At 44.1% G+C, this 27,395-nt stretch overlaps 1 protein-coding gene and 1 non-coding gene across 2 annotated transcripts; both read left to right on the forward strand.

The window, feature by feature from the left end:
* Positions 1-26,546, forward strand: N4BP2L1 (NEDD4 binding protein 2 like 1). The gene is given in 8 exon segments (XM_030922113.1): positions 1-820; positions 12,273-12,345; positions 12,348-12,479; positions 12,932-13,002; positions 21,930-22,057; positions 22,376-22,464; positions 24,984-25,060; positions 26,181-26,546. Coding segments are annotated over 8 exon segments (1,017 nt in total). The 5' UTR covers positions 1-632; the 3' UTR covers positions 26,440-26,546.
* LOC115894638 lies at positions 8,482-8,606 on the forward strand. Its single transcript, XR_004054783.1, has one exon. It is a non-coding gene; the product is annotated as a small nucleolar RNA SNORA16B/SNORA16A family (small nucleolar RNA).
* Positions 26,547-27,395: the final 849 nt, after the last annotated feature.

Raw genomic sequence — 27,395 nt, forward strand, 5'->3', positions numbered from 1 at the left:
TTTTCTGAGGAAGAAGAGATTCAAAGTTATGTAGAGGCAACAAAGCTTTCTAATAATATTTTTGGCAGGCTGTTAAAGATGAAACAAGAAAAGATACAGGCCCTGAGAGAGTGGTGGTAGCCCTTGGGACGCCAGCCAGATGTTGGTGCCCACAAATCGGGGAAGACAATGGCCTTTACTGTTGCCATTTACAATGCTGGGCAGCTCATTAATCATCAACTAAAATGATTTCACTTTCAGGGTCTAGGCAGGTCAGGGCTGGAGTTGGGGAGGGCTGTGGCAGGAGGCCTGGCTTCCAGGCCGGGAAAGTGTCCCAGAGACCCACTAGACGGGGCCCCTCCCCTCCCCTCCCTCAGGGTGAAGGGCACCAGGAGTCGGAGCGGGGGTGGAGGTGAGGTGGGTGCGTCACCCTTGTTTTCCGGGCTGTCAGTCTCCCAGCGTCCCCAGCTTTCCAGGTAGGGACGCCCCCTCCCACGCAGCACGGTTCCGGCGGGTGGAAAGGAGGGGCTGGGCTCCCAGCGCCCGCCCCTCTATCCATCACATGGCCGGAGAGTCACAAAAACAACAGCTTTGGCCAAGACCGTGACTTCAGGAAAGGGAACCCGGGGCTCTCGCAGCCAGCCCTCCTGCCCATGGAGGACAGTTTCCTTCAATCTTTTGGGAGGCTGAGCCTCCAGCAGCAGCAACAGCAGCAGCAGCAGCAGCGGCAGCGGCCGCCCCGGCCGCCCCCGCGGGGGACACCTCCGCGCCGCCACAGCTTTAGGAAACACCTCTACCTCCTGCGAGGCCTCCCGGGCTCCGGGAAAACTACACTGGCCAGGTAATGACAGCGGTCTGGGTGCCAGTGCGCGGGCCCGGGGCCACCAAGCGCCCCGGCCGAGCGCGCCCCTGCCCCAAGCCGCTCCCGGGCGCCGCTTGCGCCCCCGCCGCGGGCGCCTGCCCCGGTCCCGGCCCCAGCCCCAGTCCGTGCCTGAGTCTGGCAGCGCGGGGAGCCCGAGCAGCCTCCTTCGACCCCTGAGGCCGCTGCCACCCCTGGCGCCTGGGGGCGCGGGCACGGAGAGGAGGGCGCTCGTCCTGTTTCCCGCCGCGCTGTCCCGGGGGGACGGATTCCCGGTACTGCGCCTCGCGCAAGCCCCGGCGGCCCCGGCCCCTTCCCCGCCGCCGTGCCCCGCCTGGGGCCAGCCGGGCCGAGACAGCGTTCGCCGCCCCCAGCCCCGGGTCGGGAGGGACTCTTCTTCGTGAAAACCTGGTGACGACTGCAGAGAAAACCGCCGGGCCCCGCTGGCGCGCAGGCGGCTGCCACAGTGCGTCAACAGGCGCTGTAACCCGAGCGGATAAACGAGGGGTCCGGGGGCGGGGGCCCGGGGCGGCCGTGGCCGTGGCCCGGGGTTGGCCGCCCGCTTTGAAAATCTGGCGAAGTCGGGCAGCCTGCGTTTGCTTTGGCAGCTGCGAAGGCGCACAGGTGCACGGGGGATGGGGGGCTGGCGGCGCCACCACCGACCGTCATTGACAGAGCCCTGCCATGGGCACCCAAATTCGTTCACTTGCGAATTGCGTAAGCGGCCCTCCCTGTACCTAGCTGCTGGGAATTACGCGGGCTCGTGCCTGCGGCCACCTTGCTAGGCCCCACCGCTCCAGCCTGAACTCCCACCGCTCCCTGCCTTGCGCTTGATGTTTCAGCAACTTCGAACTGTTTTTTATCTCCTGTAAACAAAGCCGCTTCTCTCCTTGACGCTGGCCTTCCTGCCTGGCTTGCCCTCCCGCCTTCTTTTGCCTTTTAAGACCGGGCATCTACCCCACCCCTCCAGTAGATGACCCTCTTCTGGGCTCTTTGGCTTCCTGTTTACTTCTACGTGACTGCGCTTACTTTTTCGCACATGGTTTTGCATATCCTTCTGTAAGTTTCTTGAAGGTAGGAGCCATGTCTTACCCTGCCAAGCACATTGTCTGGCACGTAGTTGTTCAATAGAGGAAGTGGTCCCTTTCCCTCAAAGGGCTTCCCGTCTCACTGGAGAGACGAGGCTAGCCATGGGACCAAGGAACTGCCGAAGAATCAAAGTGATGGACAGTCACGTGCGGATTTCGATGGTGCCGAGATAGTGACCCTAGGAGGAGGGACAGCCTGAGGAGGTGCTCCTGGTTGGCTTGCGGAGTAGAAGCCTTTGGTCAGAGTATTGCTACATTTTCACAAGTTGTAGGGCCATGTGACTTGTGGAGGATCGTGGGCACCCTTTCCTAAACCAGGGACACATTTCAGTAGACCCTCTCTGGCTCACTGGGGAGGGGAGGTGGAGGACAGAGGCAGAATCGGGGAGCCTCCTTGGAACCCAGCAGAGGTTGGTTATTTTGTGATACAGTCATGGTGGGTAAATCCGTTACCAACCAAGTATCTTCTGAATGTCAAATCCTGTTTAATTTCACTTTCGCTTTGCTGATCTGTAGCCTGTCTCATTCTGACTGTCAAAGAGACACTGAGTGTCAAAGCAGGAAGTAAACATCTTTGGCCAGATTTAATTTCTGACTGTGTTGGGAAGCGAAGTAACATGATGGGTGCAAGATACACAGAATGGAACATCGGGGCTTGGACTCACGTTCCTCATCTGTGAAGCCAGGGCGTTGCCTGAGTGGTCCTTAGGGTCCTTTCTGGCTCTAACATTCTACACTTTTAGGATTTTAATTCCTGATTGACATTTGGCTAAGCAGAAGACACCGGATTAGAGACCACCTATTACCATCTCTCTCTCTCTAGGGACGACCGGAGTGAGCACTGGCCTGGGAGTCTGAAGACTGTGCCTTCAGACCTACTTCGTCACTTACTAGCTGGCGACTTTGGTCAATCATCTAGTTTTTCCGGGCCTTATGTTCCTTATATGTGACTACTAAGAGGCTACTAGATTAGAGGATTAAAGATCCTTCTGACTCTTAATTTCCAGTGGTCAGATTAAAAATAGTTTGCTAATAATGGCTATGTTAAAGAGCTCTGACCTTGGAGTCAGTTTATGGCTCCACATCCAAGCTCTGCCACTCACTAGTTTTGCTTTTCACCCAACCCCTCTATGCCTTGGTTTCCTTTTCTGTTAAATGGGGATATCCGTTCTGTTTGCCTCAGAGGGTTTTGTGAAGATTAAATGTGTGTGGGAGGACTTTTTAAACTTTAAAGTGCTATATACATTTTAAGAGGTATTAGTTACTGCTTCTGTTGTTGGTCAGCTGAGATAAATCTTCGGTGTTCCCTGGAGGCTGGCTCTGGAGTGAAGAAGGTAGCTTGGCAGTTGACTTTGAGTCCTCCCGTTTCGCTGGGCATTGGCAGTTCGAGGGGCAGAGCAGCCTTGGCATGCCGTGGGGTGGATTGTGTGTTTATAGAAAAGTCTGGGACATAAGCAAGGAAACGGGCCACAGCTCAGTGGAAGGGAGGCCGGTGGTGAGGATGGAATGGTGGAGAGGCAGGCTCAGGTGTGGCCTGCCAGGAGCTGCCTTCCCCACTTTTTTGGGGGGTAGGGTGGGGAAGAAGAAAAGAGCAAATTGTTTAAAAATACACATGTATAGAAAATAGTAAAACTGACAGGTTATCTGTGTATTGTTGGATTCTGGGAAATTCATGTTTTCTCTATTCTCTGTATTTTCCAAATTTTCTATAATGAATATGTATTTCTTAGAATAAAATTTTTTTCTTTAAAATTTGGAGGAAATCGCTTTTTACAAATGTGGGTTCATCTTTTTCTGCTTAACCTTTTTTTCTCATTTGATTAAAGAACTAATAAAAAATTGTTTGAAATTAGGATATGTCTTGTCTCCCAAATCAATGTTAGATTTCTGTGCTTTTTACATGCTTTCATAGTTTGAAGTGGATGGAATGTGGAAAAACATCTGTTTAAATTCTTTGAATTTATTTTTTAAAAGTTGGAGTTTTAACTGGTTAAAATTTTTTTGAGCACATCAAAGTACTAAAAAAGTAGCATGTACCCTAAATCTGTTTTATCACCCGTATTTCATTTAAAAAGCATCTTAAAAATAGGTTCTTACCATTGACCTGTAAGCTCTACTTCCAGGAATCCTAAGAAATAATTGGAGGGTGGAGCGGTGGCTCATGCCTGTAATCCCAGCACTTTGGGAGGCCAAGGTGGGTGTCCACTGAGTACTTATAAGACCTTTAGCACTTGTTTAGGGAAGCATAGGCCAAATAAGCTCCGTATGAGAAGGCGCCTACCCAGGATTAACCAATGGAAAGCCGTAATCGGCCCACTGCCTGTGGGTAAGGGCCAGTGGGGAGTGGCATCTCAAATGCCATGGTGGTCAAGGCTGGGGAGGCAGTGAGGAGGATGAAGGCTAATTAGGGAGAAAGGATCTTCTCCACATGGAGACGGTTCCTGAGCTGGCCTTGAAGATGGGGAGGAGGTGGCGGAACCAAGGAAAAGGAACAACAGCTCGACTAAGGAGATGGAGGTGGCAGAGAGCTGGGTGTGCTCCCGGGCTTGATTGAAGTGAAGGCTTCATCGTAGTGAGTGCGTTGGTGAAGTAAGCCCAGGACCAGATCATGGAGAACATTAAAGGCTGAACAAAGGAGTAGAGAGCTGTTGTCAGAAGAAATAAGATCTAATGCCAAGACCCTTTCATTCTCAGCAGATGAGCCAGAACTCTCTCTTTCACAGCTCAGCTGACAAACTCACCTGGAACTGCACCTGTCCTTTCTGCTACCTCAATGAAAGCACCCAAGGGTGAACCTCTGTGCTTTCCACTGTGTGTATGAAAATGCCTTCCAGTTTTGACCATTTAAACCATGTTTAGTATACAGTCCACTGGCATTGTATTATGTGGAACTTCACTCACAATGTTATACAACCATCACCACTATCTATTTCAAAAATTTCTTCTCACTCCAGACACACTCTGTGCCCATTAAGCAATAACTTCCTATTCCCCACTCCCCCGACCCTGGGTAACCTCTCAGCCACTTCCTGTCTCTATGCATTTGCCTCCTTTACATGCCTCATGTAAGTGGATCATATGGTATTTGTCCTTTTGTGTTTGGCTAATTTCATGTAGCTTAATGTTCTCAAGGTTCATCCATGTTGTAGGATGTGTTAGAACTTTACTATTTTTGTATCTCAATAAAATATTACATTGTATGGGCATACCACTAAAACATCCTTTTTAAATGAAATGGCCATAATAGAGGGTAGCCTTTCTTTGCTTTTTAATGATCTTATTTGAAAACTTAAAAGTTGTCCATCTTATTGCAGTGTTCCAGAATTTTTTTGAGTCTTTACATTTCAATCAAAGCAAAGTCAGGGGAACCCCATTGTAGTGCATGTTGCATCCTTTGCAATGTTCTGGTTCCTTTTGGCACCATCACAAATGGTTTGTAACATGGATTCAGTTAGGCTCAAAGGATGCTCGCTGACAGCTGTCTTTTCTCCTTATTCATATCTCTGGATAACATGGAATTTTCCATCATGAGAAGTACCTTTTCATTATTTCTTTTAATTGTAGAGCCTTGCACAGAAGTGAAAGGATGCTTTTCTAATGTGATGCAATGGTAAGGCAGAGATGGGGAGAAAAGTATACTTTACAACCAAATAAGCAGTGGAATGTGAGAAACAGTGAGAACAGGGGCCAGTTAGGTTGGCTAAGTAGTGAACAGTTGGACCCCAAAGAATACTCTGCTCCACAGTGCTCCTAGCCAGCAGGCCTGGACTGTGGTGTGTTTCTTTATGAGGCCAGGGCTCTCATTAATAAAAGCAAGATCAAAATAGAAAGTTGGCAGTATTCCAATTCTGTGAATATAAAAATGGAGGGTCAGACAGGTGATATATCAAATCTTTCGTCATCTAGGTCTACTTGGAAAATGACTACTAGCTTTTTGTATTTTTCACAATTTTCCTAAGGTGGGTCCTAAATCTCCTCACTACCGGGAGTCCTTGTCCTTACCCTCTCTCTGGAGGCTGGGATGAATGAGGACTTAAAAGCTGTATCTATTTAACAAAGAGTGCAAATATGCAGTGTGGTATGTGCTTGTCCTCGCTCATTGGAGAGGCTGTATGAGGAAAGACTGCCCAGCTATACAGGAGATTCACCACAACCACATTCCTGGAGCCGCTGGAACAATGGAAGAAGACCCTGCTGAACTGGGCAATCCGATATTGCAGGTGTGGATTATGCCCCGAGAGGAAGTAGAAATGGATGAAGGAAGGAAGAATACTTTCATAGGAAAAGTACAGGAGATGTACAGGAACCCCCTTGGAGTTCATCTGGTCTGAGCCCAAGACACTGAGAAGCTAAACATCTTGATCAGGGTCAAAGGGATGTGTTCGCCTATTTCTAACAGAGAGCTTTTTTGTGTACACCAAAAGAAGAGGCCAGAGTGGGAGTGATCTGGTGAAAGCGTAATGAGTTTGGTTTTGATTTGTCGTATAATGAAAAAACAATTAAGAGCCTTATAAGGGGGCTAAGTTAACCTGGATTTCAACTGTCAGGGTAAGGAAGCTACATTTTTTTGTTGTCAATATTAATGTTTCTCATAATATAAAAAATATTACTCACCAGGGAATTTATTTTCATTATTAATATGGTACCACTGAGGGCAATGGGAGGAAATGAGATTTAGATTTTTTAATAAGTTTCCATATTTATCCTGGTTTTGATGTGTTGGAGAGAGATGTGGTAGTCAACTTCCAACTCCCAAACATGTCTCATGTCTCTTTCTCATGTGCTCACATGTTAGGATATCTATAAGTCAATGCCTTAGTTCCTTCATGGCATTTTCATGAACCTTCCTCTACATAATAGCACCTGCCTAAGGCCATTCAGACTCTAGATGAACCCAAGAAGAAATTATTTTCTAGTCATGCCAAGTTATCTGAAGATATTGAGGCTCTATGGGATTAAGGAAATTTTATAATAAAGAAAAATGAGTCTGCCTTCTAATTGTTCCTTCATAAGGCTCTCTGTCAGATCATGTGTATGGCTTGGGGAGAAGGCTGTTTTTATCAAGGTAAGAGTCCGGGAAAGGGGAAGGGAAAAATGGGGAAAGAAAAGCCAGCACATGGTTACTGCTGACTGTCTGCCTGGCCATTTTTAGACACTGGCTTATTGAATCTTCACCATAGCCTTGGGATGTAGTCATTTTTATGTTATAGATGAGGGTTTTAGGATCTGAGAGTCACACATTTGAGAGACCCAGGGGATTTCATAATACACAGAGTGGTCTTATATTACTAGGGAAGTTCATGGACAAACATACCTACATCCCTTTCACAACTATTGGGGAGTCCTGCTGAAGTACGATTGTATAGCCAGGATTGTCCAGCACTCTTTCCCCACGTTTTAAGGATATGCTGAAGAAGAGGGCCTGAAAGAGGCTTTCTTGCCACCATTTGTTGCCTTGTACATTGGCTTTCTTTCCTTCCTGGCATTGGTACCACTTGATGTATATTTATTTATTATCTATTTCTTTTACTAGAACATAAGCTTCATGAGATATGATGTAGGTTCCATGAGATCAGGAACTTTATTCTGTCCAGCTCCTAAAAGAAGGCCAGGCATATCACAGGCCTTTACTCAACATTTGATGAATGGATTTGTTAATGAAACGCAATGTGAGATGCTTCCTAAGATGTGGAAGCTTGGATGTCAGCATGGCTCTTGAGTAAAGAACGAAACCAAAGAGCAGATTATTCACATAAAGAGAAATGTAAAAGAATGAGGCTGGGTGCAGTGGCTTATGCCTGTAATCCCAGCACTTTGGGAGGCTGAGGCAGGTGGAATCACCTGAGGTCAGGAGTTTGAGACCAGCATGGCCAACATGGTGAAACCCTGTCTCTACTAAAAACACAAAAAATTAGCTTGGCATGGTGGCAGGTGCCTGTAATCCCAGCTACTTGGGAGGCTGAGGCAGGAGAATCACTTGAACCTGGGAGGTGGAAGTTGCAGTGAGCCGAGGCTGTGACATTGCACTGCAGCCTGGGCAACAAGAGTGTAACTCCATCTCAACAAAATAAAATAAATAGAATGAATGGATGTGGAGAACAGACAAGGGGAAAAAGAAAGACTAGAGCCACTCATTCCCAAGTTCTCAATTTGGTGCATAAGAAAATGATTCCTGGCTGGGCGCGGTGGCTCAAGCCTGTAATCCCAGCACTTTGGGAGGCCGAGGCGGGCGGATTACGAGGTTAGGAGATCGAGACCATCCTGGCGAACACGGTGAAACCCCGTCTCTACTAAAAATAAAAAAAAAATTAGCCGGGCAAGGTGGCGGCGCCTGTAGTCCCAGCTACTCGGGAGGCTGAGGCAGGAGAATGGCGGGAACCCAGGAGGCGGAGCTTGCAGTGAGCTGAGATCCAGCCACTGCACTCCAGCCTGGGTGACAGAGCGAGACTCTGCCTCAAAAAAAAAAAAAAAGAAAATGATTCCTATTTGTTGCAGGTGAAAATGTTTGATGTGCTGGCTCCTTTACCTCATAGTTACAGTAAGAAGAAATTTAAAAATTGGGATCAAAGATTCAGCTGCCTTTCCATTTAAGCAGCACAGACAGCCCAAAGTGAGTTTTCCTGTACAGTTACTCTTCTGTTATCTGTAACTGATCTATGACATTTTGGGAAAAGACAGCCAAAAAAAATTAGTACTGAGGTAGGTGTGCCTGATTCCTTCCCCAATTCTGCTCGTGACTGAACCAACAAAACACAAACACAGGTGAAACCTGCACAGCTGTAAGAGTCTACAAAAGGGGCTGTTCACATGCAAGATACTGAAAGGAATTTCTGCTCAGCAGTTTGTGGGACCACACTGACAAATGAGAACGAGGGCTCCTTGGGAATCTGGTTTTGGATCTCACGAACATGGTCTACTTTGGATGTATAAGGGGTAAAGGTAAGAGAAGTAGGGCAGACTGGGAACTGTTCCCTGAATCCCCCTAGCCATGAAGTCCTCTGTCTCCATCACTATGGCTTGGGGACGCTTGAGGCTAGCAGTGATTGAGGCCCGACTCTCCAAGGACAGGACTTGGCCCTGGTGGGGTGGGTGGCAGCACTGCCCAGGTCTGGCCACACCTGGACTCAGGGGAGACTGCCTACGTCATCTACAGCTTGGCTCCTGCCCTGCTCTCAGGCTGCTGAGCCATGGAATCTGTTTTCTATGTCCCAGTTTAAAGTCTTCAAGGAGAATGTCAGTAGCATTCAGAGGTGCTGGGATCCAAGAAGAATCCTCTCCGTCAGTCTCCTTTAAGGGCTGTATTAGTCTGTTCTCATTCTACTAATAAAGACATACCCCAAACTGGGTAATTTATAAAGGAAAGAGGTTAATTGACTCACAGTTCAGCATGGCTGGGGAGGCCTCAGGAAACTTATAGTCGTGGTGGAAGGGAGAGCAAACATGTCCTTCTTCACATGGCGGCAGGAAGGAGAAGTGCTGAGCAAAATGGGGAAAAGCCCCTTATGAAACCATCAGATCAGCCAGGTGCAGTGGCTCATGCCTATAATTCCAGCACTTTCAGAGGCTGAGGTCAGGAGTTCAAGACCAGCCTAGCCAATATGGTGAAACCCCATCTGCAAAAAAAAAAAAAAAAAAAAAAATTAGCCAAGCGTGGTGGCGAGCACCTGTAATCCCAGCTACTCAAGAGGTTGAGGCAGGAGAATCACATGAACCCGGGAGATGGAGGTTGCAGTTACCTGAGATCGTGCCACTGCACTCCAACCTGGGCGACAGAGCAAGACTTCATCTAAAAAAAAAAAAAAAAAAAAAAAAAAAAAAATCAGATCTTGTGAGAACTCACTATCATGAGAACAGCATGAGGGTAACTGCTCCTATGATTCAATTATCTCCCACTGGGTCCTTCCCATGACACGTGGGGATTATGGGAACTATAATTCAAGATGAGATTTGGGTGGGGACTGCCCCTGGCTCCTCCAAAATCTCATGTCCTCACATTTCAAAACACAATCATGTCTTCCTAACAGTCCCCCAAAGTCTTAACTCATTCCAGCATTAACTCAAAAGTCCAAGTCCAAAGTCTCATCTGAGACAAGGCAAGTCCCTTCTGCTTATGAACCTGTAAAGTTAAAAGCAAGTTGGTTACTTCCTAGATACAATGGGGGTACAGGCATTGGGTAAATACACCTATTCCAAATGGAAGAAATTGGCCAAAACAAAGAGGCTATAGGCCCCATTCAAACCCAAAATCCAGCAGGGTAGCCAAATATTAAAGCTCCAAAATGATCTCCTTTGATTCCATGTCTCATATCCAGGTCATGCTGATGCAAGAGGTGGGTTCCCATAGCCTTGGGCAGCTCCACCCCTGTGGCTTTGCAAGGTACAGCTCCACTTCTGGCTGCTTTCACAAGCTGGTGTTGAGTGTCTGTGACTTTTCCAGGCACAAGATGCAAGCTGTTGGTGGATCTACCATTCTGGGGTCTGGTGGGCAGTGGCCTTCTTCTCACAGCTCCACTCAGCAGTGCCCCAGTGGGGACTCTGTGTGGGGGCTTTGACCCCACATTTCCCTTCTGCACTGCACTAGCAGAGATTCTCCATGAGGGCTCCACCCCTGCAGCACACCTCTGCCTGGAAATCCAGGCATTTCCATTCATCTTCTGAAATCTAGGTGGAGATTCCCAAACCTCAGTTATTGACTTCTGTGTACCTGCAGGCCCAACATCATGTAGCAGCTGCCAAGGCTTGGGGCTTGCACCCCCTGAAGCAATGGTCTGAGCTGTACATTGACTGCTTTTAGCCATGGCCAGCCAGAGCTGCTGGGAAGCAGGGCATAAAGTTCCAAGGCTGCACACAGCCGGGGGGGCCCAGGACCCATCCCATGAAACCATTTTTCCCTCCTGGGTCTCCAGGCCTGTGATGGGAGAGGTTGCCATGAAGTCCTCTGCCATGCCCTGGAGACATTTTCTCCATTGTCTTGGTGATTAACATTTGGCTCCTCGTTACTTATGCAAATGTCTGCAGCTGACTTGAATTTCTCACCTGAAAAAGGGACTTTCTTTTCTATCACATCATCAGGCTGCAAATTTTCCCAACTTTTATGCTCTGCTTCCTCTTGAATGCTTTGCTGCTTAGAAATTTCTTCAACCAAATACCCTAAATTGTCTCTCTCAAGTTCAAAGTTCCACAGATCTCTAGGGCAGAGGCAAAATGCCACCAATCTCTTTGCATAGCAAGAGTGACCTTTACTCCAGTTCCCAATAAGTTCCGCATTTCCGAGACCACGTCAGCCTAGACTTCATTGTCCAGAGCACTATCAGCATTTTGGTCAAAGCCATTCAACAAGTCTCTAGGAAGTTCCAAACTTAGCCACGTTTTCCTGTCTTCTGAGCCCTTCCATTAGTTCCAGTCTCTGCCTGTTACCCAGTTCCAAAGTTGCTTTCACATTTTTTGGGTATCTTCACAGCAGCGCCCCACTCTCTGTAGTACCAATTTGCTGTTCTCACACTGCTAATAAAGACATACCCAAAACTGGGTAATTTATAAAGGAGAGAGGTTTAATTGACTCACAGTTCAGCATGGCTGGGGAGGCCTCAGGAAACTTACAATCATGGTGGAAGGTGAAGCAAACATGTCCTCACGTGGTGGCAGCAGGAGAAGTGCTGAGCAAAAGGGGAAAAAGCCCCTTATAAAACCATCAGATCTTGTGAGAACTCACTATCACGAGAACAGCATGAGGGTAACCGCCTCCATGATTCAAATACCTCCCACCAGGTCCCTCCCATGACACATGGGGATTATGGGAACTACAATTAAAGATGAGATTTGAGGGGGGACACAGCCAAACTATATTGGGGGTGAACTGAATCTAAGGTTTGGGTAAAATTCTCATTGTACAAAAATGAGTAAATAGAAGTTCTCACACAGCTTGGGGCCTTACAAAAAGTTTGCCAGCTGGGTGTGGTGGCTCATGCCTGTAATCCCAGCACTTTGGGAGGCCGAGACGGGCGGATCATGAGGTCAGGAGTTTGAGACCAGCCAGGCCAAGATGGCGAAACCTCATCTCTACTAAAAATACAAAAATTAGCCAGGCGTGGTGGCGCGTGCCTGTAATCCCAGCTACTAGGGGGCTGAGTCAGGAGAATTGCTTGAACCCAGGAGACAGAGTTGCAGTGAGCCGAGATCACACCATTGCACTTCAGCTGTGGAAGACAGAGCAAGACTCCGTCTTGGTGGGGGTGGGGGTGAATAAAAAGAGTTTGGATAATTAGGCCAAAAGAGCATTGTAGCCAAGAGCCATTAATATATTCACAGATATTTACTGAGCACCTCCCATGTGCCTGGCATTCTAGATGCTCAGAATGGAGCAGTGGACAAAGGAGACAAAAATCCCTGCCTTCATGGAACATGTATTCTATCAGAGAAAAAAAAAATTCTCAAGGAAAAAAGACAATTTTAGCATCTGCTCTGCTCTGTTCTCTCAAAAAATAAGCAAAGGATTTCATAGGTATGCCACTGGAGCTATATATCCCCAAGAAATGTCCACATACGCACAACAGGTAGGCAAAGGAAGTTCACTGAAATTGGAAAATTGCAAACAAGTATCACTAGAGAAAATACATAAATAAATGTGGTTATTTTATAGCGCTCAAGCACAGCAGTGTAGTGTGCACCTCTGGGGCCAGACTCCTAGGTTTTAATCCAGCTGTACCACTCGTTGGCCTTAATTTCTTTGTCTGTAACATGGGGGTTGGGGATTAATAACAGTACTTATAGCCCAGGTCTATTTGAGCATTATGTAAAAAATGTAAAGCCTCTAGAATAGTGGTTAGCACACAATAAGCACTTAATAAACATTGGCTATATTTATTATTTTGCTGATAATGGAGTACTATGTAGCAGTTAAAGAAAATGGACTAAGTATATCAACATGAACAGATCTAAAAAATGTAATGCTCCTTCATTTTTTAATTCAATAAATATTTATTGAGTGTTTATATGTTCCACACAGTGTTCTAGGTACTTGGGAATCATCAGTGAACAAAACAAAGATCCTGCCCTTGTGGACATTATGTGCCAGAGGTAGGGAAATGGATGTAACCTCTAAGGAAACCGTATGTTAATGTAGGTGTTGATAAGCGCGTTGAAAAAGGGAGAGAGAAGCATGGTAAAGGTGTCTGGGAGTGCCAGAGTTAAGGTGGGGGGTTGGCTGAATTTTAAGCCAACAAAACAAGTATGAGAAAATGTTCATGATTATGAGCTCTAGGTGGTGGGTATGCAGGTGTTTTATTATTTCTTTTGTCTTTCTCTATATTTACATTTTTTCTAAAAAATTCCTATGATATAAAAGATTAAAGCAAAACTCCTGATTAGGACTCTGAAATATGAAGGAAGTTGATTAAGAAGCAGAAAATTAAAAAGGAGTTAAATGATATATAAAAGACTCTAAAGTAAGTGTCGGAATTTTGAAGTGTATTAGAGATAAGCAGAGTCACAATGCAGAAAATCAAACAATAATGTAGAAGACAAATGTGAAAATCAATATAGCCAAAAATCACCAGAGCAAATACAACCAAAGCAACAAATAAAGATATCATAGAACATATTTGACTTGAAGACTCAGAAGTGATAAAAAAATAAATATCTAGATATATCCTGGAAAGACTGTTGCAAAAGCTGTTAGTTAACTTCCCTTTCTTCTTTAGCAAGCACACGTTGTTGGGTGTGGCAGTGTGCCCAACTATAAAACTAGTTTTCAAGGCCCCCTTGCCTCTTCGGCTGTGTGGAACATGGAGGTGCAGCCTGGCCCTGCAGTGGCCACTAGGAGGCCCTCTGAAGAATGGAAGCCTCATGCCAAAAAAAATGCTAGACTCCTGGGTCCATGTTGATCATGGAGTTGTGATACCAGCTCTGGATTCTACCTCTGGATTTTTACGTGCAAGATATAGACACTTTAATTTTATTGAAGCCACCACTGTTGGAAATCCACTAACTGGGGTTTCTGTTCAATGCATGTGAACCCACGTTGAACTGGAACCTACATTTAAAATATTAATGCCTGTGGGAAAAAGATTGTAGTTCAGTAATTCTCATCTAGCCTGTTGTCTCTCATACAAAGACAACAGCAAGGCTTTCTCAGATCCCCAAGAGCTCACAAAGTCTGTAACACCCATGTGCCCTGACTGAGTAGACCTGAGGTAAGGTTCTGGCAGCCCCACATGCAAATGGTAGAAACCCAAGCCAGTTTTTAAGATCTTGAAGCCCTGGTTTCTTTATTTGTAAACCAAGTAAAAGTAAAATGATTTACTTCATAAAATTAAGTTATAAAGGTTAAAGAGAGAGAATATATGCGAAGCTCTTTGTTCACTGCTTAGTACTCTTTTAAAAAAATAATAGAATGTATTGGAACAACCAATCTTAGCCAATCATGAGAGGAATCAGAGACAAGAAAAGAAAAGAAAGCCACTGAACCCAACTAAAATTTAGACTTTTAGAGATTATTATAAACAAAATTAAAAAGCAATTGCTGTACATAATAAAAAATTGACATTCAATAAGAAAGATAAACCTCCTAATAAGGAGGCTTTATTCATCAAAGGACGTGACAGTGCAGTTCACAAAAGAATATCTCTAAATGATCAACACACACCCAAGCTAATCTTGCTGATAATTAAAGAAGTAGCGCCGGGCGCGGTGGCTCAAGCCTGTAATCCCAGCACTTTGGGAGGCCGAGACGGGCGGATCACGAGGTCAGGAGATCGAGACCATCCTGGCTAACACGGTGAAACCCCGTCTCTACTAAAAATACAAAAAACTAGCCGGGCGACCTGGCAGGCGCCTGTAGTCCCAGCTACTCGGGAGGCTGAGGCAGGAGAATGGCGTGAACCCAGGAGGCGGAGCTTGCAGTGAGCTGAGATCCGGCCACTGCACTCCAGCCCGGGCGACAGAGCAAGACTCCGTCTCAAAAAAAAAAAAAAAAAAAAAAAAAAAACTAGCCGAGCGAGGTGGCAGGCGCCTGTAGTCCCAGCTACTACGGAGGCTGAGGCAGGAGAATGGCAAATCCCAGAGGCGGAGCTTGCAGTGAGCTGAGATCCGGCCACTGCACTCTAGCCCGGGCGACAGAGCAAGACTCCGTCTCAAAAAAAAAAAAAAAGAAGTAGGGACAAACGAAATGAGTAACCATAGACCATTGGTTAAGCATTAAGTTATTGGTTAGGCATTACATTATGGCACATCCGTAGGAATAAGTATGCCGTATCATTTAAAATCATGTCATAGAATATTTTATAAGGTGGGAAATAATTTGCTATGGAAAAAAGCTTGGTTAGCCCAGGCACAGTGGTTCACGCCTGTAATCCCAGCACTTTGGGCGGCCTAGGCGGGCGGATCACCCGAGGTCAGGAGTTCGAGACCAGCCTGGCCAACATGGTGAAACCTCATCACTACTAAAAATACAAAAATTAGCTGGGCATGGTGGCACATGCCTGTAATCCCAACTACTCAGGAGGCTGAGGCAGGAGAATCGCTTGAACCCAGGAGGCGGAGGCTGCAGTGAGCCGAGATCGCACCACTGCACTCCAGCCTGGGTGACAGAGCAAGACTCTGTCTTCAAAAAAAAAAAAAAAAAAAAAAGAGCTTGGTGAAAACTTGGTCTACTCTACATGATGTTCCTCTTCATGTAACAAGAGATAAAATAAAAAGAAATTATATATATATTTCCAGTCCTGGAAAGAAGACAAAAATGTTAATAATTATTTGTAGATAGGGGAATATAGGAACCCCCCTCCTTTTTTGCACTTTTTTTTATGATCAGAGAAATAGATGTAAAGATTGCTGAGGGAGGCCGGGCGCGGTGGCTCAAGCCTGTAATCCCAGCACTTTGGGAGGCCGAGACGGGCGGATCACGAGGTCAGGAGATCAAGACCATCCTGGCTAACATGGTGAAACCCCGTCTCTACTAAAAATACAAAAAACTAGCCGGGCGACCTGGCGGGCGCCTGTAGTCCCAGCTACTCGGGAGGCTGAGGCAGGAGAATGGCGTGAACCCGGGAGGCGGAGCTTGCAGTGAGCTGAGATCCGGCCACTGCACTCCAGCCCGGGCGACAGAGCAAGACTCCGTCTCAAAAAAAAAAAAAAGAAAAAAAAAGATTGCTGAGGGAAACAGAGAATTGGATCAGTACATGGGCTCACAGTTTTGTCCCGCGTATTACTTAATATTACAAAGGAAGCGAGGTTCCTTTCCAGTGGAGAGGTCTGGCTAACACCACCCTTTAGCCAAATGATGGAACTTAGCATTGAACTTAGCCTGGTGGGACAGACTGTCATTTTGTGCAATCAGAAGTACACAAACATCACCTTTGTACTTTGCTTCTAGAAAACATTTAATCTGGGTTTAATCACTACGAAACAACCACACAAACCCAGAATGCAGAACATTCTCATGCCAACTAGAGAAACGAAAAGAGCATGAGGATAGGTCTAGATTCAAAGATATTAACCGGACATAATAACCAAATGCAGTACTTGAAACTTATGAAAATATTCTTTAGACCATTGGGGAAATTTTAAAAATTTAAATTTAAAAACCTAACATTAGGCCAGGAGCGTGGCTCACGCCTGTAATCCCAGCACCTGGGGAGGCCGAGGCAGGTGGATCACCTGAGGTCAGGAGTTGGAGACCAGCCTGACCAACATGGCAAAACCCGGTCTCTACTAAAAATACAACAAAATTGGCCGGGCATGGTGGTGTGTGCCTATAATTCCACCTTCTTGGGAGGCTGAGGCAAGAGAATTGCTTAAATCCGGGAGGTGGAGGTTGCAGTAAGCCGAGATTGTGCCACTGCACTCCAGCCTGGGGAACAGAGTGGGACTCCATCTCTGAATAAATAAATACATAAAAAAATAAAATAAAATAAACACTTAACATTAGCTCTTATGAATTAATCACTCTTTCAGGCTCTTTCAGGATGACAGGCCTGCGGAGTGAGAACCAGCACCACCAGACGTGTGAAGGACCCTGCTTAGGGCACTCTGTCTTAATTTTTCAGATGCAATAACGGTATTGTGGTTATGCAAGGAATTGTTCTTATTCTTAAGAGATACTTGACAACGAATTTAGGAATAAAGTATCACGATGTATGGAGTGTACCTTTTTTTTGAGACAGTTGAGACAGAGTTTTGCTCTGTCACCCAGGCTGGAGCTGGAGTGTAGTGGCACGGTCTCAGCTCACTGCAATTTCTGCCTCCCAGATTCAAGTGATTCTCATGCCTCAGCCTCCCGAGTAGCTGGGATTAAAGGTGTGCACCACCAGCCTGGCTAATGTTTGTATTTTTAGTAGGGATGGGATTTTGCCATGTTGGCCAGGCTAGTCTCAAACTCCTGACCTTAAGTGATCCATCCGCTTTGGCCTCCCAAAGTGCTGGGATTACAAAGGTGAGCCACCGCGCCCGGCCTGCAATTTACTTTCATATGGTTCTCCAAAAATATATATAGGAGAGACATAAAATAAGGCAAAATGTGAACATCTGGTGACCATAGACGAAGGGTAAGCAGTGTTCACTATACTGTTTTTCAACTCATTTCCAGAGATTTTTATATTTTCTAATTAAAAGGCTGTGGTGGGAGAAGTTCAGGTGGAAATCAAGAGGAGAGGGTAAACTATAGGATAAATGAGACTTAAGGGACATGGCAACCAAATACAATGTGTGGATCTTGTTTGGTCCCTGATGCACACAAACCAACTAGAGGAAAACATTGATGAGACAAGCAGGGAGACTGAACACTGATGGAGTGACTGATGGGATGAAATAGGAAAGACATGAGAGAAGACTGGCCATATGACGCTAACTGGTCATGTGTATATGAGGATTGAGTATATTATGCCATCTAACTTTTGCAAGCTTGAAAATTTCCCTAGTAAAAAGCTGGGCGTCAAGTTAAAATTACATGCAATGTCTGACTTTCTCAGTGAGTGACTGACTGGCTGAAGAGATATCTAAATATAGCTCTATGGTTCTCTATTACTTAAATAAAGAATTACACAAAAGAATAAGTTGTGAAATCAAGATTAGTCCCTGAGTTTCTCTCATAATAGTGATTTTAAATGAATTTCAGGGGGGTTTGTGGCAGGTGAAGGTTATATGGAATTAATTGCCTTTCTATTTTTTCCCTTTTATTTTCATTCTCTCAATTTCCCTAATGCATGAGGCTCCTGACCACCATAAAGATAGAACTGGGGCTTAACCCTCATCACTTCTGAAGCTGATGGAATGGTATTTATTGCTTCCACTTAAGTTTGAGAATCTCAAGATTGTCTATTTAATCAGTTCTTTATTTAGCTAGTAGAGTTTTTATTGTCCTGCCTATTCAACATACTACTATGGCTGCTAGTGCTAATTTAACATTTAGGTGAAGATAAAATGAGTTTTGAAGTCATTCAGGAAGATCATACAGGCCAAAAAAAAAAAAAAAAAACAATAAAAAATCCATGAGAGCCTTAAAGGTGGAAAAACACCCTTATTTTTGTCTGCCTGTTTGTTAGGAAGAGTATGGAGGCCACTGTCAGATGTGTCTCAAGAAATGATGAGATGGTGTTCTTGCCCCATAGTGATCCTGAACCATTTAGCTTTTACTCTAAGGTAAAATTTTGTAATTAAAAGGGCAGTAGTGTTATGTGCTGTTTTTGTTTTCTAGAAGGAAATAGGATTCAAATAAAACAAACATGAAACAAACAGTGAATTGGATACTCATGCCTTAAAGTCTTTTTAAAGGAAATATTATAAAGTATTAACTTCCAATCAATAATATAAACCACAAAGAGGAAAACAAGAGCAGATAAGGGTATGTATATGAAAAGAAAAATTCAAGTCTGAAAATGTTCAAACAACAAAACAAAACTGATAAGTAGCAGACTTAATAGGAGAACAAATGAAACCAGGTGTAGAAGGGATATCAAATCTGGGACCAGAAAGAGAAAAAAAATCTTGGATTCAGTTACCATGGCTGCTTAACTGAGTATACAGAGGATAAAGGAAACACATTATACACTATTACTTAATCTCTGAACACAACTTTCATTATTTAAATAATATTGATGAAAATCATTTTAAAACTCCAGTGTTCACAAACATAAAATATACATACCTGAAAATGCATCAGTGCTACCCTTAGATGTTCTTCCTGTCTATAATTGTTTGCATCGGAGGTTAAGGTTTGGACTTTTCGATTTGCCTATCTTTAAAGTGGAATAACAAACATTCATATGGAAACTATGAGCATGGGTTCATCAAGTCTTTATACTTACCCCTCCCTTCGTGTCACTGGCTTTATCTGTACTAGATTTAAAGTGGCCACGTTTTCTTTGCTCTTCCTTCCATCAAGAAGTCTGCTTTCCTCGTCCTTCAATGTGGGCCGGCAAAGTGACTCGCTTTGACCAACAGAAGGTGCGGGAGCGCTGGCAAGCAGCTTCTTGTCGTGCTCTCTTGAGATACCGCGGTGAAGAGGCCTGGGTGCGCCTCTTTCGGGATGACAGGCCCTGCGGAGTGAGAGCCAGCACCACCACACGTGTGAAGGACCCTGTTTAGGGCACTATGCCCAGCCCCACGTTGTCAGGTGACGCAGCTGCCGCAGGGACCCCAGGCAAGGCCCGCAGATCGGCCCACCTGAGCCCAGCCCAAACTGCCAACACAGAAGAAGTTCATTCCCGCATCCACACAACAGGCTTCCCAGCGTCTGAGAACTATCACCTTATCCCTTTTATTATCTGTTCTGCCTGAAACACTCTGCTTGTCTTCGAGGATCTCTGCTCCTCCGACATGGTTTCTGGACCTTGTATGTACCTGGTCACTCTTCTCTGGACACCTTCAAGGTGGCCAAATTTCTCTTTAAATTGTGTGGCAGTCAGAATTGAAAACAGTGTTGCAAAGATCATTTGCTTCTTTTAACCCTTAGAATCTTTCTGCTTTTCCCTACAGCCTCTTCTCCCCTAACAAGCCCTAGGGCACTCGCTTCCTCCTCTCTTTCCTGCCGGTGTTCTCAGCCCCTCCCCTAAGAGGCAACAGTTTTCTCATCCCTCAGGGACTAAGTCAAACTTGCATCACTCCTTCGCATTCCTTTCCCGGCTCCGGACCCTTTCTCTCAGCGCTTTGCTGGGCCAGCTTTTTCCTCTGTGCGCTGCGCTGGCTCCTTTGGCTGGGCCATGAATTCCTTGAAAGCAGCTACTTTCTGTACCTTAACGCTTCACCTGGCACTTGGCACATGTTAGGTGCTCAATAAATGTTTAATGAGTTGGATAATTAACTAATATTCTTTTGGTATTAAAGTATATTATCTACTGGCCGCATTTCCCCCACAAGGCTATCAAGGGAGACTGTCCGATTCCTGTTTAAACAAAGATAGTATGTCCACTGAATTTCCTTGTTTGCCACTGTTTAGTTCATTTAAAAAAATGCATTTGGTTTGGAATTACTTTTTCAGCGATCTAGGCTGCCTTCTTTTTAAATGCTATCAAGCTTCTGAAGAATTTTGACAGCTATTTAGTTACCATTTCTGGAATGTGTATTCACTCATTTTTGAAAATGGAAGCATTTTACTTTTGTCTTTCATCTCTCTTAATTCACTGCAGTACCTCAAGGGCTGCTTGACACGCGCTCTCCAATGTGTTTATTACCGTGGCACAGAAACAGTCTAGGTTGGTCAATGTGGCCTCATGGTTATTATAACACCACTTTACTTCTGTAAAGTGCCTTACTGGGTACAAAATGTTTTCTCATACTGGCCTCATTTCTGTCTGATTAGAAGCTCTGTGTAATAGGTAGGGATAATTATCTGTGTTTTACAGTTGAGAAAACAGAGGCTCCCAAGCCTGTCAGGGCACCTGAAGTGCTTACTCATCTGTGGCTCCAAGGCCTCATGTTTGTTCCATTCTTCCTGAATTAAAGATCATTCTGCTCCATGGAGAAGACCAACAACAAAAAAGACATTGAATAGCTTTGCTTTCTCTTTGCATTTCCTGTCCTTGTCATTCTCCAACGTTTTTTCCTCCGATTTTTAAATATCTTCTTCTTCTGAGCATGGCCACGTGACCATATTTTCTGTTTGTTGGCTGGGTTTGTTTGTCCTCAGTTTTTACAGATGAGGAAATGAAGCTCAGAGATGTCTCCAGTTCCTCCAGAGCATGACATCCACCTTCTGCCAAAAGATAGTACGAGCGAGGATTTCAAGTGGAAACATCTTCTCTTTGAAGTTCTTTTGTGCAGCACTGAATAAGCATATTCATTTTGTTTTGGTTTTGCTTTAAAGGGGAGCTCCATGGTGGTGTTTCTTTTTGCTGTGATATTTCCTACTTACGCTCAGAGTGGTGGAGGGTAGGAAGGTAGGGGACAGTGGCTCTGTCGCTTTCCTTCTCCCATTTTGCTTTTCTCCCATTTGGCTCAGGCCATCATTAAAACATAAATATGTTACCTAATAAAGTAGAGCACATGCATCACTTACCCACATTTCATACTAGAACTAGCTTCTCAGATGGGTCCTTACAGAGAACAGAGCTCCAAGGAAATGGGCCAGCTCAGAGTTTAGGGGGCCGAGGGAAGGGCTGCAACGTGGGGGTCTGGCACCCATGGGCAGGTCTTGGGTGGGGGCACTGGTGCCTTGGAGAGAAATGGGCACTGGGATTGGTGCTCAGGAGGAAAGACAGTCACCAGGCCCCCAACTTAGCTTCAGTTTCTTCTTGAGTCAGTCCTTGCTGCTGCAGAAGGCAGCGGCAGTGACTGTACCTTAGTTTCAAGGACCAGCAGCACACACTGCCGCCTCTCAGCCCTCTCCCACCTCCTGCTAAGGAGTAATGCCTTCTAGACATAATAAACATCTCTCTTTTAAAGCTGCATTTTAACAACTCCAAACCTGGTGGTCTCAATATTACAACCGCTAAATGTTAGAGATGGAAGGAAATTATTTCTACTGAGACTATACATAATATTGAAAACATCTCTCTAATTTCTCCACTTTCCAGACAATTGCAGCATGACTTTCCCAGGGCCCTGATTTTCAGCACGGATGATTTTTTCTTCAGGGAAGATGGTGCCTATGAGTTCAATCCTGACTTCCTGGAGGAAGCTCATGAATGGAACCAAAAAAGAGGTGACAAATGCCTTTCCAAACTCCTGGGAAACCCTGATGTGCACATAGATTGTAGCTGCTGCAGAATGAATAAATTTAATGGAAGGAGTTTAACCGAAAGTTCTGCCGTTTTTTTCCCCAAAACAGAACACCAGAGCATAACCTCCTTAGATTCCAGAGAAAGAAAATTATTGATAGTGGGCTCTGAAATAGATGGCACTGAAGTTGTGTGATGAGGAGATGAGGGCATCCTGTAATACAAATGACCAATAGAGATTACGCTTACCCTTCCCTCTGATTGTTGCATGTTGTTCACTGTTATGTAACATTGTGTTGCAGCAAGAAAAGCAATGAGGAATGGCATATCCCCCATTATTATTGATAATACCAACCTCCACGCCTGGGAAATGAAGCCCTATGCAGTCATGGTAGGAAGAAGTATCATTCTGAATTTTCAGTTATGGACATTTTGTGAGAAAGTTGAAGCATCTGTTCTTTCCTCTTTTTCTGATGTTCCATGATTTCGTATTTGCTAACAGTAGTTCTCCCAGGGAGCAGGTAACGAGGTTTTATGTTAGTGTTTCTCTGCTGTTCAATGGCTGAAGTTTGCTGAGATGCTAATCTCACTTCAGGATACAATTTAAAAATAGTCCTTGGCAAATGGTCCTTGGTGTGAATTCTTGATAACTTTTCTGTCTTAATTACTTTCCTAAGGCGAGGCATACAGAGGAGCACCCACTGAAATGTGCAGAGCAATACTCAACTAGATGACGCTCCTAGTGGAGTTACAGGTCACAACAGGACCATTCTGCCTCTGGTGAGCCGGGGATTTCCACACTGTGTACTGTTGCTGCCTGGGAGTTCCAGGGCAACAGAATATTTTAGTTTAAAAACAGATTAGGGCCAGGCGTGGTGGCTCACGCCTGTAATCCCAGCACTTTGGGGGGCCGAGGCAGGCGGATCACTTGAGTCCAGGAGTTCAAGACCAGCCTGGCCAACATGGTGAAACCCCATCTCTACTAAAAATCCAAAAAAATAGCCGGGTGTGGTGACGGGCGCCTGTAATCCCAGTTACTCAGGAGGCTGAGGCAGGAGAATCACTTGAACCTTGTAGGCAGAGGTTGCAGTGACCTGAGATTGCGCCACTGCACTCCAGCCTGGGCAACAAGAGTGAAACTCCATCTCAAAAAAAAAAAAAAAATTAAAAATTAAAAAATAAAAACAATTAGGATTAACATTGTAATCTTATTAAGATGACAGAATGCAAATATAAATATAAAACAGCTCAGCTCTCCATTGTCAGAATAGCAAAGAACAGCATGATGCCTGCATTATCCTTTAATTGTGAAGTCTATTTGGTCTTTTTTCATACATATTCCATCTCTTGTGATTATGTTTTCATTCCCTATTGGGTCTAGAAAGGAGAAAGGATCCAGAACCATACAAATGGGGCAGGAAGCACAGTGGAGTATCCTCCTTGCATCATGCAGAATCCCTACCTGGTTAATTGTGAAGTGAATAGGTCCAGACTGGGCTCACGATGTTAGGCTTCTTTTTACATTTGGGGCTAACTGGCATACCTACAGGTGTGCTTTTCTCTAACGATCATCATCAGTTCCACTTACACCCAGATTGTGGGGCTTCGGTGAATGTAAGGAAGAATGAGCCGCACACTTGTGGTTACTTCAGTTCATGTCGAGTCTACTTGGGCGAGAAATGAACAGGCACGTGAAGAGTCAATTGAATGAAGGCCATCACTTAAAACCAAGACTTAATGACTAACTGACCAGTAGCCTAAGGGAAGTCATTTTACTTTTTTGTTTTGTTTTGAGACAGAGTCTCGCTCTGTCTCCCATGCTGGAGTGCAGTGGCACGATCTCAGCTCACTGCAGCCTCTGCCTCCCAGATTCAAGTCATTCTCATGTGTCAGCCACCCCAGCAGCTGGGATTACAGGCACGTGCCACCACGCCCGGCTAGTATTTGTATTTTTAGTAGAGACGGGGATTTGCCGTGGTGGCCAGGCTGGTCTCGAACTCCTGAGCTAAAGTGATTCACCCGCCTCGGCCTCCCAAAGTGCTGGGGTTACAGGTGTGAGCCACCGCACCTGGCCTCAGTTTACTTTTTATCTTCTGGATATGTATACTCCTTTTCAGGCATCCTCAGCTATTCATTAGACTTAAAAATGAGAGGTTTCCAGTTGTGTTATTTAAAAACTTCCCAACTGAGAAGTGCCCATGTAAAGAATGAAAAGGAAACCTTTTTGCTTAGCTCTTTCCACTCTATGTTTTATAAACACAATAAATTATAGTGATAATAGAAAATTCAGTTTGAGATAAGGTAGTAGTCAATTTATGAATGCAAACAATATTTGGATGTTTATAAGGAAATTATAATAGTTTTCTAAACTCAAGGAAATGGGGCCTGGTGCATTGACCCACATCGTATTGCATAATGGGGAGAGCTACTTTTGGAGGGAAGTTGATACAAAGTAAGTGACTATCACTTTTTATTTCACCAGTTAGGTTCCTATGGTACTCCCACTTTCTAAAGGAAGGCATGAGGGCTAGGACAAGACATCTGACAAGTAAATCTACAAAAATCCTATAAGTGACTTTGAGAAGTCACTGAGTTCACTGCTCACACCGCTGTTCAGGACGTTTTAAACTAGCTCAAGTCATCTATTTTTAAAGATATCCAAAACAAAGAACCTTTACAAATTTCCTACATATTAGATAAAATTGAGCAAAATTTATCATGGAGAATTATGAGAGTGGCTAAGTATGGGAATGAAACAACTGCATTTATTATGATAAATTAAGGCATTGGATTACTGGTAAAACAAAAGGAATTCTAGAAAAGATTTGTAGTAAATGTTAAATGGCAGCATAAACATTCCCAAACATACATACTATGTCTTCAATGTTTTATGTACTTTTGAAAAATCAGGCACTTGAAAATAACTATGAAGTTATATTCCGAGAACCTGACACTCGCTGGAAATTCAACGTTCAAGAGTTAGCAAGGTACTTCTTTGTTTTTCTAGTTCCTCATTATGTATCCTGCTATTTTCAGGTATTTCAGACCGAACAAAAGAATCTTTTCAGGCTGGAAATGGACATGGTAGTTTTCAGGCCAGAAATGGTAATTCTTGGAAATTGATAACTTTGGAATTATTAATGTGAAGACTTTAGTTTTGGGTCAGTTTTCTAATATAATGCTAAATGCTAAATCTTGGCTTGGACTTGGTCCTTTAAAAGGATGCATTTAACATTCTGCTAAAATGCTTCTTCATCAACGAACATTGAAAAGCACTTTCTCTGCATGGGACTGCACATGTCAATGGTGTTTTTGCATTTAGGCTAAATAAAGATCTTCAGATGTTGAGCAGTCTGCGATTCATTTATGATCTAGATGCTGCTTCTAATTTATACAGCAATAAATGTTCAAATAATACTAACGATTGAGTGCATGGGTTCGGATATTCTCTATCTATATTGTTCGATAATGTCATTGACTTACAATAGCCAGTGAGATAAGAATTTACTTCTTAGGAGTAAGGCTGGTTCCTCTTATGGTAATAGGCAGATAGTGTCTTCAAAGTGGATCGGTGGACTACTCCATCAGAATTGCCTCAGGTGGCTATTAAAATCCGAGTTCATGGACCCCATTCAGTAGTTGGAATCTCTGGTAATTATATTTCTAACTATATCCCCAGTTGATTCTTCTGCCCACTAGAATTTAAGATTGTTTAAATAAGCATCTCCTAGTAGTATATATCAGGGACTGGTTAACATAAATAGATGATAGATATATGCATGACATTAACAGGCAAATGTATGATTTTAAAAAAATCTCATGGTGTTCTTTTATGTCTTGAAGCACGTAATTGAGAGGACCAGAAACAAAGCATTTCTGAAGCTTTAGCTCCTTGCTAGCCTCAGGGTGGTTTGGGGGTGTGCAGGGCAGCATGAAAAACCTGAGTGGAGGCTGAAAGAGAACTGCTGAACAAGATATTATGCTTTTGCCACAGCTAAGTCCTGAGAACAGGGACTGCAATATCTGCAATCCTAGAGGACTTGTGAAATATAAGTAACTCATTGTGATATCCTGCCTTAACTAAATGCATTTCTTTTTTCCATGTAGAAGAAACATTCATGGTGTCTCAAGAGAAAAAATCCACCGAATGAAAGAACGGTATGAACACGATGTTACCTTTCACAGTGTGCTTCATGCAGAAAAACCAAGCAGAATGAACAGAAACCAGGACAGGAATAACGCACTGCCTTCCAACAATGCCAGATACTGGAATTCCTACACAGAGTTTCCAAACCGGAGGGCCCACGGTGGATTTACAAATGAGAGCTCCTATAACAGAAGGGGCGGTTGTCACCATGGATATTAGAGGCCTACCTTACAGCCATGCAGAATTTTCTGAAGTCAGTTTCTACTTCAATTTTTGTTATTCTTTGTTGCATTTTAGTCAGAGCTCCAATTCCAGTGTTAAATAGCTGAACTCAAACGTTTCTGAGCAAAGTCATTATATTCATTATCTTCACCAAAATTTGTTCAAGTGCTTCTATATGCATGGTCTGATGCTGGGAATTCTGCAGATTTGAGTAAACAGGCTCTTTCTCTAGGGTAAGAATTTGAAACCAAAACTTGAGAACACACCCAAGAACATAATTATTTACATAGGTTCATAGATGAAATAAAGCGTTTATATTATATATAAGCTTCAGTACCATTTTCTCTGATCTATTTATTTTTTCAGGAAATTCATCTCCATCAGGAAAGTTGGGAAGGTGGAGAAAAGTGGTGGTGGGGGGCAGGAAAAGTTTTAGCACCATTGCTATTTTGATAATCTATGTATCTAAAAATGTGAGATGTGCGACTCTATGATACTGATTTTCCTTTAATGTTAATATGCCAGAAAGTATACATCTGGGAACAATGTCCTTCAAAGTAGATACTTTGGGAAGTTATTCCTTTATTTTAATGATGTATCATTGTTAAAAATACTGTCAAATCCTTAATAGCTATAGGAGCTACTGAGGGAAATCAGTGTCATTATTTAAAGTCACACCTTGTGTTTTTACTACTTTATTCAGCAGGATTAAACCTGAATAACTTTTGGCTGTTGTGCTAATAGTGTAAATAAAATAAGCCTGCCTTCATAAAACACTAACTTTTAAAAGGAATAGCTAAATGACTTCTAAAATTATGCCTATTAACATGTGTAATTAGTTGGCAGCTCAAATGTTTGGGAGTGCAAGAAATTAGGCACCCCAGGATATAGGTCATACAGGGATATATAAAAGCCATGCTCATTACAAAATGAGCAGTTGATGTTTTATGTGG

Source organism: Rhinopithecus roxellana, chromosome 18, assembly GCF_007565055.1.
Source record: "Rhinopithecus roxellana isolate Shanxi Qingling chromosome 18, ASM756505v1, whole genome shotgun sequence".
Taxonomy (NCBI): domain Eukaryota; kingdom Metazoa; phylum Chordata; class Mammalia; order Primates; family Cercopithecidae; genus Rhinopithecus; species Rhinopithecus roxellana.